At 39.3% G+C, this 14,911-nt stretch overlaps 1 protein-coding gene across 3 annotated transcripts in view; it reads left to right on the forward strand.

Moving 5' to 3' along the window:
• Nucleotides 1–14,911, forward strand: part of ENPP2 (ectonucleotide pyrophosphatase/phosphodiesterase 2) — a 106,877-nt gene that overhangs the window by 79,344 nt on the left and 12,622 nt on the right. For all 3 annotated transcript variants that reach the window (XM_074943911.1, XM_074943912.1, XM_074943909.1), the window contains 8 exons: nt 2,280–2,388; nt 4,223–4,348; nt 6,451–6,482; nt 7,305–7,432; nt 10,862–10,949; nt 11,090–11,177; nt 13,396–13,568; nt 13,873–13,921. In XM_074943911.1, coding sequence (XP_074800012.1) covers nt 2,280–2,388; nt 4,223–4,348; nt 6,451–6,482; nt 7,305–7,432; nt 10,862–10,949; nt 11,090–11,177; nt 13,396–13,568; nt 13,873–13,921 — 793 coding nt within the window. The remainder of the gene's footprint in view (nt 1–2,279; nt 2,389–4,222; nt 4,349–6,450; nt 6,483–7,304; nt 7,433–10,861; nt 10,950–11,089; nt 11,178–13,395; nt 13,569–13,872; nt 13,922–14,911) is intronic.

The raw sequence follows: 14,911 nt of genomic DNA on the forward strand, positions 1-14,911 counted from the left end.
AGTTTTCCTTCTGAAGAAGAACTGTCTAGTAACACTGGTCTGCATTTCTCAGTTTCATACTTGATCCTCTTATAATAATGTCAGTTGTTTCTTTTGGTGGCATCTCAGATATCCACACCTGTCTTGGAAAATAAAGCTTTCCATGCAACTTTACAAAGATCTGAGGTAGTGGAGATCAGCATGTGATCTGAGCAAAGGTACACATGAGACTTATTATTTCACTGATAACTCCTTGGAGGTTACATCTGGACAAGAACATGGGTCTCAGGGCAGTCCCACATCCACGTAGAGTATCCTCACGTAAACGTATTAATGACATTCAGTATCGACCTTACTCCATTTCAGAGATAAACAGAACGTTTTAAATGAGAACCCAGTGAGAATAATGGGGGTGAAGGAGCTAAATTGAGGTTCCCTGGCTCTGATCATGTGAAATAGTGTGGGTTTTTTTTGTGGTGTGTGTGTGTGTGAGGGGGAGAAGGGAAGGGTGGTGTGTTTTTTGCTTTGTTTTATTTTTGTTTAAAACTCAAATTAGTTTGTTTTCATGGTATCAAAAACATCTTTGCAAACCCCCAGCTGAAATTTGGTGGATATAGAACTTTAGAAAAGTACTGTGATTTTTGTGGTTCCTTATCACATATGGAAATACTATTGCTCTATTTTAAGAACAGCATAAACCTGTTGCACAAGAAAATCCTCATGTGAAATCCAGGAGGATTTGCAGTTCCCAGCTTTCCTAACTGCAGAGTTACCATTTATAGGCTGAAAGAAAAGTCTTAATTTCCTTACGTGATGCATGAGATACAATTAGAGCTGACTGAAAAACGGACTTTCCAATCCATGGGGAAAATCTGAGATTTTTAACAGTGGGCTTTTGTCCCAGTTTGGGACAAAAAGTCAAAATAGTGCGATTTTTTCATGGAACGAAAAGTTCTGTAAAATGTTCATTCAGAATGTTTCATCATTTTTGACTGAAACTAAATGTTCATATTTTGTTGAATAGGAGCTTTTAGTTTCTGAATCTTTTCTCTCTGCCTGAGCTGCTACAATGTCTCATGGGAATTGTAGTTCTGGGTTCTTCCTGCTCCCCAGCTGGATTCTATCTCCTGTGATTCACAGCTGTTTCTCCCTGTGGCAGTCGCCATCGTGCCTTGTCTGAGTTGTAATTTCCTGTCTTTCCTTGATTATTTTCAGAATCTACAACTTCACAAGGTGGGTGGCAGTTCAGGCAGAAGGGGAGCTTGCAAAACATTTAGATTAGGGTCAGGTTGACTTTTGTAAGCAGAAATTTCCCTTGGGAAATTGTTGAAATCTACCTTTCCGAGTCAAGATTTTGACAAAATTCTGTTTTCCTACAGGAGAATTGTTTTTTGTTCCAAATGTTTTAACTGATCCAGTTAAATATGCACATATGAGAAATTGAGCATATTGTGACAAACAGAAATGTTGGTCTGTCTCTCTCTTTTTTTTTTTTTTTAAATAAACTGTCCTTTATCTAAAATGTATGGAAATTCCAAGTATTTATCTTCTAATAAAAAAAGAGTTGCACTCGCTTCTGTTCCTGCTCAGAATTGTAACTTGTCTGCATGTTGTCATAATTTTGCCTTTTTATAAAATAAAAAATAATATATTTATACTATTTTAGCTCTGGGCATCCTTTTTCAAAATCTTGCCAGAATTGTCACTTGATCCTTTAGGGACCTTGGATATTCAGCTGAAGCTGCCTTTTCTTCCTGCTACTTATAATGGAAGGCCGAGGGCAGCCATTCTAGCACCAGATACCTCCTGGAGCACCCTTCGCAATGGCTTGGGATTTTCATATGAACACTGAGATTGAAGCTATGTACCACGACTACGTAGTTGGTGTTCGGAAAAACTGAAAAGCTAAAGTCCATTGGAAGAACAGCATTTAAATGAGTTCTCTCCCCCTGCATCTCCCCCAATCATATGCATTTTTCTAATTTAGTAAATCTTTGCATTTACCATATGTTTAGGGGTTCTGTTGGAGGGGTAGGAATAGGATCAATGGTCTCTTGCAGTCATCCAACAACATCCCAATAGAAGACTTTTTTTGTATCTTTCCCTCGAGGAAATCAAATCAAGCTCATAGGAAAGGAGATGACCCATTAGGTCAGGGTGATAACTACTCAGCCAAGGATCTGCCTTTTTGATCTGGAAAGTTAACCTACAAGAATTTTGCTGAGGAAGCTCCACCTATAGTGAAAGAGAGAGCATTGCAATGGTGATTAACTTCCTTTCTTTCTGCAAACTTTGTATAGATGATAAATCCCCTAAGGGATATTGACAAGACTTTAGGACAATTAATGGATGGACTGAAGCAGCTGAAACTACATCGATGTGTCAATGTTATCTTTGTTGGAGACCATGGTAAAAACTCTTACTTGTCCTTTCTTAGTATGTAAATATGGATAGAAACTGATGATTGAGCAATTTCCAGAGCTTCACTGTGCTTAAAGTTATACACACAACAAATACTTTACTGGATCGGAGCCTAAATGAACATCCTATTTTAAAAATTCTTTTTAAAAGTAAAAATATTTATTCACAGGACACTGACAATGTAAGCCCAACTTTTAATTTGCCTGATTACCTTGTGGAGGAATTCCTTCTTATTTTAACTATTTGGTTAACTATTTGCACATTCATTCAAAATTAAGCCTGTTGTTTTTTGGGGTGTAACACACAAATAATGTACAATCTCTCCTACCTGCTCCCTAGCAAGTGTGAACAGCTGCAGTCTGTCCCCATGTCTCTCGTTTTGTTTTTGTTTTGTTTTTTATTTGTTTATTTATTAAAAGTAGGTTAACTGGAAAGGAAATGGTGTAGAAGCCTCATCCCCTTTTTAATGACTGTAGGAGTAGAATTTTGGAACAGTAAGTTTCCATGGCAATTAGGAGTGCAGCTGGTCACATACAGAGGAACAAAGTTGGGATAGTTATGAGGGACTGGTCCCAGCTTTGAAGAGTTATGGAGGAAGGAGAAATGCCCACAAGAGATATTGGATTGGGGAGAGAATAAGTGGCAAAAATGGGCAGAATGATGATAAATGGAAAATCATGACTTGAAAGGTCTCTGTCACCTGGAAATTAGGGAAAACTTCACTATAAGAATTCATAGTAAAGATAGAGAAACTCCAGTGAAAATACTATAGGCGAAAGAAGGAAAATTGAGATCAAATTTGGGTATGTTTTTGAGGTAGAACTGTCCTTGGCATAACATTTCAGAGAGGTTACTAAAGGTCTCAAATTAGAGTAATAGTACACTAAATGAGTCATGATTTGCTATGGGATACCGTGCTATTCAGATAAGATTTTTGTGTGTGAGTGAAGTGCCAGATTAACAGGCCTGGACAGTAAAGTTCACTCTCTGTCCACAAAACAGGTACAGCACTGTGCTACAGGTTTCTCTACCAGTTATGTCTCCTCCCTGATGTGGAGGGGATGACTGCTGGGGTTCTGGGGAGAGTTTATTTTCCAAACATAGTCACTCCTTGTCTAGAGGCTTCTGAGTTTTACTCACTAAAAATTAGATTGAGACCACCAATACACTTCTCATTGGCCACAAAATAACTCTCTCAGATGGTAACAACTTTGTTCACTCTACCTACAGTTGGTTTAGAATACACCACCAAGATACAATACCTTTGTGTGTTTGTGTCTCCTCTCTTTAAATTGTATTTTAAAAATAACTTTGAAACTAGGAGCTGATCTTAGTGCTTCTGGGAGTTAAAACGGGATGTATAACAAGTGTATGCTCCCTGGATGTAGTGATTGGCATTGCTGCTCTGACACTGGCATTTCTGTTGTGCACATAGGTGCAAGCACCAGCCATAATTCTGTCCTTAAACAATATCTAATGTTGGTGATTATCAGTGCTGCCATCGAGAAGACATTAGCTAAAAGAGCTTGATGTTGGTGAAAGCTGAAAACAAACAAAGGTGTCCATGTATCTGACAGTTCCTTGGTAGGTGGAATAGTTCTAGTGACCACTCTTGATGACTAATTCGTGACAGTGTAGTCTTTCCATAAACTTGAGGTTAGGTTACCTGCTAGGAAGAGAGGAATAAGATGGGTATATGAAGAAGGAATATTTTGTTTTTGAACCGTTGCTCTGAAGCCAGAGATTGATTCCTCTGTTTTAGGAAATAAGCTTGTTTCAAGATACAGTTCTTTTCTAAAGGAGGCTTATTTCCCTTCTACAGGAATGGAGGACACCACTTGTGAAAGAACTGAATTTTTGAGTAACTATCTGACGAATGTAGAAGATATCGTATTGGTGCCTGGGTCTTTAGGACGCATTCGCCCTCGATCTAATAATAATCTGAAATGTAAGTTGATTTTACAAGTATCATACTGTACTGAGGCCAAGATTCTGCAACTCTAACTCAGGTAGAGTAGCACATATCCAGACAAGTTGTCCCATTATCAATGATAGTGAGACTTGAAGGAGTTCATCACCTTGCAGAATTGGATGCTAAGTGAGAATGTTGTTTTTAAAAAATAAAAATGATTAAATATAGCCTATTGACTAGGGCCTATTGACTGGTCAAGTGGTAGTCTTAATTATGAATCCATTCATTTTCCCATTCTTGTGGCCAAAAAACTGTTAGATATTTGGCAGCCATGTACAGCTAAGGCAGAGTGTGGGTAAGAGAAAACCGTGAAGTGTGAATTTGAGCAAATGGGGCTCAGTGATAGTATATGAAAAATCTGCAGTTTTTGCAACATGCTTTTAAGAAGTTGCTTGGAGTTCTAAGTTAGCCTTACTTGAGACCATTTGAAACAGTCTGGGGATAATTTGCTTGAAGATGTATCTGGTTGTGCAAAGACCAGATTGAGATATTTCAAGATTACAAAATACAAAAGGACATCAGAGACAATGGGTACGTGTTAAAATCCATACCTAGATTAAAGGTTTAACTATGAACAGATGTATTCTGATGTTTGTCTAAGGGACATGGGTAAAGATCTGTTTTCAAATACCAGTGTTTCACTGATGTGTATCTTAAGTTTTTCAGAGCATAACAATGAATTTATTCACGTCATAGGCTAAAAGTATTTCACTGTTTTATTTTTGAATGTACTATGTTGTGATTTTGGTGGGCTACCATAAAGACTAAATTCTTTCTTTGCAGATTCTACAAAAACTATTAGTAAACTTCCAGCTATTTTTTTTAAAGATCTTCCAATGCCTATTATCTCCTATATGAGTGAATATTTTTGTGTATCTTCCACTGAGAACTTTTAAAAAAGCCTCCATTGTCCTTTTTGTTGATTCCAGTGAATTTTGCTGCAGTTTTCAGTCAGAGTAGGATCAGGCACTACCATATTAAAGTTCTACAGATAATTAGATGCACCATATTTTACTCTTATGTAAAGAGAAGTGAAATAGCATGGGAAAAATCATTCTTTCAGTTTCCCTGATGTTGAGCAAGTTCTTTTCCTTTGATTGGGGCATGGTGAGAACTTCCAAAGAGAAGTTGTCCTCGCTAATCCCTGGCACAGTGCCTCTGGGTTTTGTTTTGTTTTTTCACCCCCATTTGCATGCATTCATCTCCTCTATGGGTCTCTTTCTATCCTCTTCTCCCCGAATGTTTGTAATTGCTTATAAATGAACAATTCAAACACAAAATAAATAGACACATTCCCGGGATTTGGAACAGAACATTAAATGGCAAATTACCTAACTACTTTCTCCCTCCTCCACTATTTCATGCCTTAACACTACCTTCATTCTTACATCTTTGAAATATATGTGCCTGTGAATTGTACCTGAGACTGAATGTGACTCATTTCAAAGCCAATCAATATCATGCCTTAAGCAGCCAAAATAATATGGTTTGAGAGACAAGGTACTTCATTTTCTTCCAACTCTGTTTTCTCCTCCGGGGGCTGAGAAATGCTGTTTGCTGGCCCTGTAAGAAGTGAGACTGAGAATTTAATGTGGGTTGTCCGGGTGGTAGTACAGCTTGCATAGAGTAAAGTCCCACGGCTTGCCCAGAATGTTTTTTTCAGTTACTTCATTTAGTCACTTATTCAGCTGTGTGTAATGCTAAAGCAGCCAAAAGAACCACAGCTTTCTTATTAATTATTGCTTATAAAGATGCTTATTCTTGCACTTAAATACTCTAACAGAAAGCTTTTTGCAAATTCTCAGATATGACTACCTACTTGTTAGGTTAGATTAAAATTTTTATTTCTATGAGTATTTAGTTTCAGGTCCAAAGTGTAAATCACTGATTAATGCTGCTATAAAAATTTGGGTAATTAAGGAAAAACATATTAAAGGTGTACTATATTGCACATCATCTAACACATTTTGCTAAGAGAGGATAGCTTTTAAAAGGAGCCTAAACTCCTGAAAAGAATGCTTACCTTGTAACTCCAATAAACAGATGACTGTTTTATGTCTTTGTGTCTCTTTTAACAGATGACCCTAAAGTAATTGTTGCCAACCTCACAGTGAGTATTTAGCACTGGCATATTATATCTGTCTACGGTATATTGTTCATTTCACATGTTCATTTGGGGCTTTATTCATCATTTTGTGCTCACTCTTTAGTCAGAAAGCCAGCATTAGGCTGAAGATAGAGTGGTAAATAGGGCCCTTCATGGGTCGGGATTAATGTTTGTCATGAGATCCACTGTTTGCTGCTGTAGTAGCTTTTATAACCCTTTTGGGTAGTACACAGCCAGAATCTCCCTGATGGTCTTGAGTCCCTGAATTGAGCCGATTTACTCCTTCCTTCAGAAATGGAAAGTAACCTTTTTATGAGTAAACATTTTAGTAGTACTTGGAAGATGCAGAAAAAATCCATTTGATATCCCTCAACCTTAACCTTGTTTTTATGAAATTCCCATTAAATATATACTGATTTATCAAATGTAGAAGCCAAACTGCTTTACATGTATTTCTGGAAAGGCTATCTATTCCGTATTCAGGAGTCTTCTGAAATTAAGCTTTGGTCAGATATGAACCCTTTTGCATATCACTGAGGAAAATGTGGTGGAGTTTCGCAAAGTGCTTTGAAGAACACTCTGTAGCGAGAACAAAGTTGTCAGATGTGCATAGAACACAATTCAAAACTCACTTGTCTGTAGGGAAGTGTTGTTGTATAAATAGTGCACTGATACAAATATGGTCCTGTAGAGTGTTGTGCAAGATCTGTGATATATGTCTACTATACATAACCTTGAACTCCTGAAATCAAGCAGATCTTATGGTTGAAGCCACACTAGTGATGATGACTTGAAACAACATAGCTTCTTACAATTGTGTTTCAGTGTAGAAAGCCAGACCAGCACTTTAAACCTTATTTGAAACAACACCTTCCCAAGCGTTTGCACTATGCTTACAACAGAAGAATTGAGGATATTCACTTATTGGTGGACAGAAGATGGCATGTGGCAAGGTAAACTGTGGTCTGTGTGTGTGGTGCGGTGCTTTTTTTTTTTTTTTGTCTCTTCTGCCTTCTCTAGCTTAGTTACTGGCAGTTTTGAATATTCTTAAGATATTTAGCAATTAGCCAGGCAAAAAATTAATCCTATTTAGAGAGGCAGGCAGTTTATACCATTACTTTGCTTTTAAAGACAATAGAAAAGGAGGAATCTTTTCTAGTGTTAACATCTTTTTGTGTTTAAAATATCTTGTTTTTTCCTTTTGATCTGTTGATAAAATGATATATTAAATCGAGTACAGCCAGTCTTTTATTCATAAAGCTGAGTCAGTGTATTTTTGGTAGAGAACAGGACAGATTTATATTCTTGCCACCTCTTGTGAGGGACTTTAAGAATTGGTAGTTCTCTTTTTGACTATGTTGCTGCCAGTCAAACAGTGTGTCATAAGTGTCTTTGCATGCAGTATAATTGCAGCTGTGTCGGTCCCAGGATACCCACCGTGACTGTCTAATAAGTGTCTTTGACACTTGTGCTTATCTTCCTGTATTTATGCAAAGATCTTTCTACTAAAGCAGTGAATGGGAAATCCCAGTTGCTTTTTCAGAGTGGATGTAACTCCAGTAGGCAAGGTCACAAGTGTTCTTTCTACAATTTCTGATGATGGTTCTCAAATTTCAAAGAATTAAATTCTGGTTTTAAACCTAGCATCTTAACAGTTTTTATTGATACATATAGAGCTGTTATACCAATAAAATAAAAACCAGCAGGATCTTGTTAAAGGGGAAAAGGCAAAATACCACATTTATTGTGAATACAGAAAGAATCATAGTAAGCAGTTAGTTATAGCTATAACATTCCATTCAATCTCATATTTATTCACACATTCATTCATACACACACACACAGGTTCTGCAAGGTTGTTTATCATAGTTACCAGCCTTAGAATTGCTCATGCCAAGCCACTGGCCAGGTGGCCTGGACATGAGGAGGGAGCAGGGCCTTGTCAGATGCTCATCTGATGCTTCTGGAAGTTGGTTTGCAGAATCAGACCCCAAAGTTCTCCCTTTCTAGAGTCCATTTTTTTATAGGAATTTCTTCCTATGCCAGTCTGTGGGAATTGCTTCATCATGCTGTTGCTGAATCAATCAGCAGATGGCACATTCCTGACTGCTCCGTGATGCCAGATGTTATCTTGTTCTTTGGTTCTCCCATTCTTGAGGCTGTTGGGTGGATTCCAGTCTGCCCTCTGGGGGTCCTCTGGTTATTTCCACTTGACGCCTTCTTCAGCCGATGGACACTGGATTCTTAGGCTGGCACCTCCCTGATCATTCAGTTATTATCCACACCAGGCATCCATCCACATACATCCTCTATCTCTATTTAATCACAATTGTTAACAAAGCGAGATGAATAGAACAAAAGGGCGGGGAGTCTCTGGGTGCTGTTTCTGTTGTTACAGAGTATTGCTTTGAGTCTTTCTCTGTGTGAGTAGTTGTTGCTACAAAGAATTGCTTTGAGAACAGACTCTGTCTTAGAATGTACTAACACAGTTAGCAGCTTGCAAGTTTCACATGAAGAGGGAGAGAAATAGTACTAAAAACCAAGAGACCTCTTAATTAGTAATACCCTGGAATTTAAACTATGGGGAATCAAACTCATTTGTGATTTTAATGCAGAACTTCTTTAATATGATCCAACATAATTAGACAGGAAGCAGTTTTCCTGTTCTGTAAAACTTCGAGTATAGATTTTTTCTTATTCCACATTAGGATGAACCCATGACCTCCTTTCCAGGTTTTTTATGATTCAGACTAGGGACTTCCACGTCCCAGTTGAGTGCCATAACCACTAGGCTCTTGGCTATTCTGCGGTCAATGTGTCTCTCTGATTTTGACCTGTGAAACCTTTCCCAACAAAAGTTTTGACAAACAACTAGTATATTCGTACAAAAATTTTTGGTTTATACCAATCATCATTTTCTGACATTCCCTCCCTCCTCTCCCCTCCCCCCCCCCCCCGCCAAAAATAGTTGCAAAATTCCAAAACAGCTCTAGATATAGGATGGGGAGGAGAGGTAAAAGGAATATTTTACTCAAGATTTTTTCCCCTTCTATCTCAGTTCAAACTTCTTTTTGGCAGCATTATTTGCTACTGCTCTTAAGAGCTACCTTTTTAATGAGTGCATCGCTCTCTTCTGTTAATGTAACTGTAATTCATGTTATAGTCATAGCCAGAAAAAGACACTTTCTGTAATAGTTACAGGTCTGATTACGTCACTTCCAGTTTTGAGGACAAAAGCCAAATCTCTGAGAGAATATCCTCTAACGGGTGTACAAACTGACTTTTAGGATGGCAGCCCACTGGACTGCTAGGCAGCCCCTGTGATAATGCTGATAAATCTTAGTGTGTAACAAAGCTAGTCATTATTTTCTTTGTGTGTTTCTCTTCCTTCTGAGTTTCTCCCATTTTCTCTCCAGGTCTGTTTCTCCTTTACTCTTTCATCTTGTGGTAGGCAAGAAGGTGAAAAGGACTCAATAGCATTGTAATTTATTACAAAGGTGCTTTCTGACTTTCTAAGAAGCATCTGTTGGAACGCTACTGATTTAGGGCAACATGATCCTAAACAGCTTCAATCTATGGGAGTCCCCAGTGGGGAAGGGATTCTACCTGGGAATGGCAAGTTATCCAAGGCTAACAATAGATGGTGCTAGTTATTCCATATGCATTGGTGTCTTTTCAAGTACATCTCAGGCAGGTGATGTCTCAAGTTTTTCATTCTCTTAAATAATGGCATAGCATTAAGTTGTATTGCGCCATCCGTTTTAAGCAGAAACGCTTATAGTTGTCAATGGGGATTTCTGATAAGAACTGATGTCACAATACATCTATTAAAATACTGAGCAAAATTCAGTTTTAAGACTTTGAGAGTAATGGGAGGACCCATGTGCTTGTCCAAATCCATCGCTTCCTTAGTAGAATATATTTAATGCTGATGGAGCATCACTGGGAAAGAGAGAAATGAACTCCCATTTAACATTTTAATACATTTCAGAATTATAACCCCTTTTGTCCTCTCTGGAGAACTGCCTACCTAACTTCCCCCTAGAGTTTCATTTGGGTATGGTATTCACTTGTGTACTGCTGGTGCATCAGAGTGGTGCATTCACTCCGGTGTAGGGGTGATTGTAGGTTGTGAACTGCTCTAGGATCATTTAGGGCAAAGTTTCTGTATAATTGAGAGACGACATCACTGTTTGTGTTTTTAAGACTGGAATTTTCAAAGGAACCTGTAGAAGTTAGGTGCCCAAATCCCCATGACATTCAAAGGGAGTTAGGCTCTACCTCCCTTCAACTCCTTTTGAAAATCACGGCCTAAATTTTAATCTTCTGAAACTACATTGTCAAGTCAGCAATAATTCTTATGATTTTACATTTCAATGTAGGAAATCCATGGATGTTTATAAGAAACTATCAGGAAAATGCTTCTTCCATGGCGATCACGGATATGACAACAAGATCAATAGTATGCAGGTATAAGCAGCAAACTAATCCTTTTTGGGAGGGTAATTGAGTGTGTGTGTGTGTTGGAGGGAGAAACTTGAAGTCTTGGAAATTTTTTTTAAGAGTTAAAGCAAACTTATTCTTTTACCATGTTTCTCTCTTCTTTGAAGACTGTCTTTGTAGGCTATGGTCCCTCATTCAAGCACAAGACCAAAGTACCTCCATTTGAAAATATTGAACTTTACAACATTATGTGTGGTAAGCTACTCCATTTCTAAACTACTTTTGCCAACAAAGTTTTCAGAGGTTGGTGTAGGCACAGTTTCTGCTTGTGTTCTGGGCCACTACCTTCTCCCCTAGCACTGCACTGTCACTTGCCCTTTGGATGGAAGGACAGACTGCACAGAGGCCTATCTCTGTTCTTCTCCAACAGTTGGCCAGTAAAGTGCATTCACGTGTATTTCTGCTGGCAGCTCCTCGGATATCAAATATAGAGGGCTACAATCTAGTCTGTCCATTCTCCATTAGCCCTGGGAGCGAGACTTGTGTCCAGAGAGAGCTTATGCCCCCGCATCTCATGTGTGGCAGCTCAGACATTATTTTGCCACTACTGTGCCTTTTGTTGGTGATATTTGTTTTCAGAACTCTTACTGCAGCAATGAAGTAGAGAAGCTAGATATGAATATAATTTTTATGATCCTGTCTTTAATGTACATTTCCTTTTACAATAAAACTTTCCAAAAAAAGCTGCACATATTCATTTATAAACATGAAACACACCTGTGTTAATATATAATTATTCCCATTTATAGATGGGGAGGCTAATGTGTCTCCCTTAAGTAATTGGTCTTGAGGTCTCAGAAGTCAATAGCAGAGGTGGAAATGACCCAAGATCATTTTTTACTTTGTCTTCTGCTTTAACCAGTAGACCATGCTTCCTTTCAGATCTGAACCAGTCTAGAGATCACACTGGAACAGAACTACCATCATTAACACAATGTGCCTTTGTGCAAATCACAATAACATTGTGTCTGTTCACTCTTCTCCAAATGTGTGCAGTATTGAACTTTCCTGTCCGTCAGTGGTGTTATGTGGCTTGTTTAATGTTTGTACAGTACCAGGAAATTCTGGATGAAAGATTAAAAAAAAAAAAAAAAAAATTCCTGGGGTTGTTAAATGCTGTATATCAGTTTGACTTTTAGTATTGTGGCAAATTGCTGGCACTCCTATGATGAGTCCCGCACTTTCTCTTCTTGGGTGAGGGGAGTTCAGGGTGCCGTTTCTCACCCCTGAATTGGAGTATTAACTGTCCCACTAGTATCCCAGAGAAGGGGAGTGGAGAGGGAGGGACCTGGCCCGCCCTCTACTCCGGGTCCCAGCCCAGCAGCCCTCAGGATAGTGGCAAACCACTTTGAATTAGCAATTCCTTCCCCTGGGCTACTTCCCTCTCCGGCCCTTCAGCTTGTGGGGCTTCCTGCCCTCCCTCTCTGCTTGGGCCAGGTTTCTCCCAGCCCCTTGTCTGTGGAGTCCCTCTGCTCTGCACAAGCTTGTTTCCCTTTACTTAGGGTCTTGGTCTTCTGGCCTGCCACAGCACTTCTCCAAACTCTCCTCTGCTTCCCTCCACACTGCTCTCTGTTCCAACGCCAAACCACTCTGCTTCAACTGTCTGAGGCAGGGGGGTTTTATCAGGTGCGCTAATTGGCTTCAGGTGCTCTAATGAATCTATAGCAACCTCTCTTCCCTCTACAGGGAATAAGGCTCTCATCATCCTGGGGCTTGCATATCTCCCCTCGATCACCCTCCTGCTGCCCTCTGGCCATGCTGCATCACAGTATTTTAAGACTGATAGCACCATCAGGTTTTAACCAAGCATGCTGCAGGTTTGCCCTCTGAGGCACTGATCCTGATTGGAGCCTCTAGGGGTACATCTATTCTGCAACCCGCAATACCCCAGGGCAGCACGTCTCGGAGCTCGGATCCGCTTGCAGGGCTGGCACTATGGGGCTAAATATAGCAATGTAGCTTTTCCTGCTTGGGCTCTGACCCCTCCCACCTCCCCAGGTGAGCGTTCTTAGCCCCTTAGTGTGGGCCCTGCAAGCCTGAGTCCGTTGACCTGGGCTCCGAGACTCGCTGCTGCAGGTGTTTTCCCTGCCCCCCGTGTGAACGTGCCCTAGGAGTTACGGTGGTGGTAATGTTGTGGTATAGTAGTAGTTTCTCCACCTAGCTACACGACTAAACCTTATTGTTCCTATCATGGGAATTTTCAACACTCCTAGCAAAGCAGGCTTCTCTGATGTGGACCAAGGCTTAGTATTGTTCTTTGGTTAAGTTAAAAGTATCTCTCTCTCCTTCATGGGTGTGAAGTAGTTGGTGTCTTGTTTCTAGCCATGTAGGAAATGGGCACTGTGTACTGATGTATACACTGTCGTACCTTTACACTTTTAGAACCCTGCTTCTGTGTTTGATGTCTTGTCAGATCTGCTTGGATTAAAGCCTGCTCCTAACAATGGAACCCATGGAAGTTTAAATCACTTGCTGAGGAACAATGCATATAAACCGACCATGCCAGATGAAGTTGCAAGGCCGCTCTATCCTGTAGCTGCATTTTCTGCATCTGAATTTGATTTGGGCTGTACATGTGATGACAAGGTAGACTCATGGATTTATTCATACTGGTGTCATTAAGGATAATTGTCTTGTACTGCAGGTTAGGGATATATTGCATGTTCTCACTTTAAGAGAAGGCTCTAATGTTTAAGTATCCCTTTGATCCTTCTTGCCGTTAAGGATCTTCCATACCCTTTGGAATATTTAGTGTAATGTGTCCTTCACAATCAGGGTATTAGAGTGCTAGTATTACTTTGCTAAATAAATAATGAACATGAGATGTCAGAGAATGCTCTTATGGTTCAGCTGCTAATCTTTTTTTCATTTAAATTTTTTTTTTATAAAGAACAAGTTGGATGAACTCAATAAGCGATTTCATGTCAAAGGAACAGAAGGTAAGGACATGGTGGTTAATAAAACATTTATTTTTCTTCATTTTCAGTGACTGTTTACTAAATTTAAAATCAACATTCAAACTAAATATATGAATGTTTTTCTTTATATTTGTATTGGTGCTTTAATGGAAAAATAATATTTTGGTTTAATTACACTACATTGGACAGTAAACCAACTTTTCTTACAACTCTACCAAATAGCACATGAGTTTACCTAAGATGTAAGCCTGTGGGCTAGAGTCACTCTGATGGTGCAGGGGCAAGGTGGGTGGCTGCCATCTGATTTTTCCCTTAGCATTTCCACCAGGACAAGGCAGCTTTACCTTCTGCTAAAAGCTCTGTATGAGCCAAGCAACAGAGGCTGCCATTGGGATGTACTAAACCAATGCATCCTTGGTCACATCCACCCTTTGGACTGTTCTGTTCCTCTGGGAAGGAGGCTGTGGCTACTCTTTGCCATTGCAACCTCCCTCTGTACCAAGTTTGCTAACATAAACCCTGACCTTACTTAATATTTACTTATATAAGGATCCCATGGGCCTATTTGCATGTTTAAACTTAAGCACGTGCTTTGCTGGATCAAGGCCACAGGGCTTTATTTTGTTACGCTTACAAATGTTTTTTAAGTGGGGATTCTTGAGGAGTAAGATACTAGTCAGTGTGAAGGAGGGTGAGAGAATCTGGCCCTATGTAGCTAATGGGAATTTATAAAATACAGTAAACTCATGCACTTGTAGTGTCTGTGTAGATTTTAGAAGCATAGTCTGGCAGTTACTAAATCAGACCTAAAGTCCATTAGTCCAGCATTCTGTTTCTGATAGCGGTCAGAAGAAGATGCAAGAAACTCCATGTTAGACAGATGTAGGATAATGGCATCCTAATCTTTAATATAGATTGGCTCAATTTGAAGCCTGTTGTTTTGTATTCCGTGCCAAAACTTGTTTTAACATTAACCTATAATAGCTCTGAATATTCTTATCAATATAAATG

Source organism: Natator depressus, chromosome 2, assembly GCF_965152275.1.
Source record: "Natator depressus isolate rNatDep1 chromosome 2, rNatDep2.hap1, whole genome shotgun sequence".
Taxonomy (NCBI): domain Eukaryota; kingdom Metazoa; phylum Chordata; order Testudines; family Cheloniidae; genus Natator; species Natator depressus.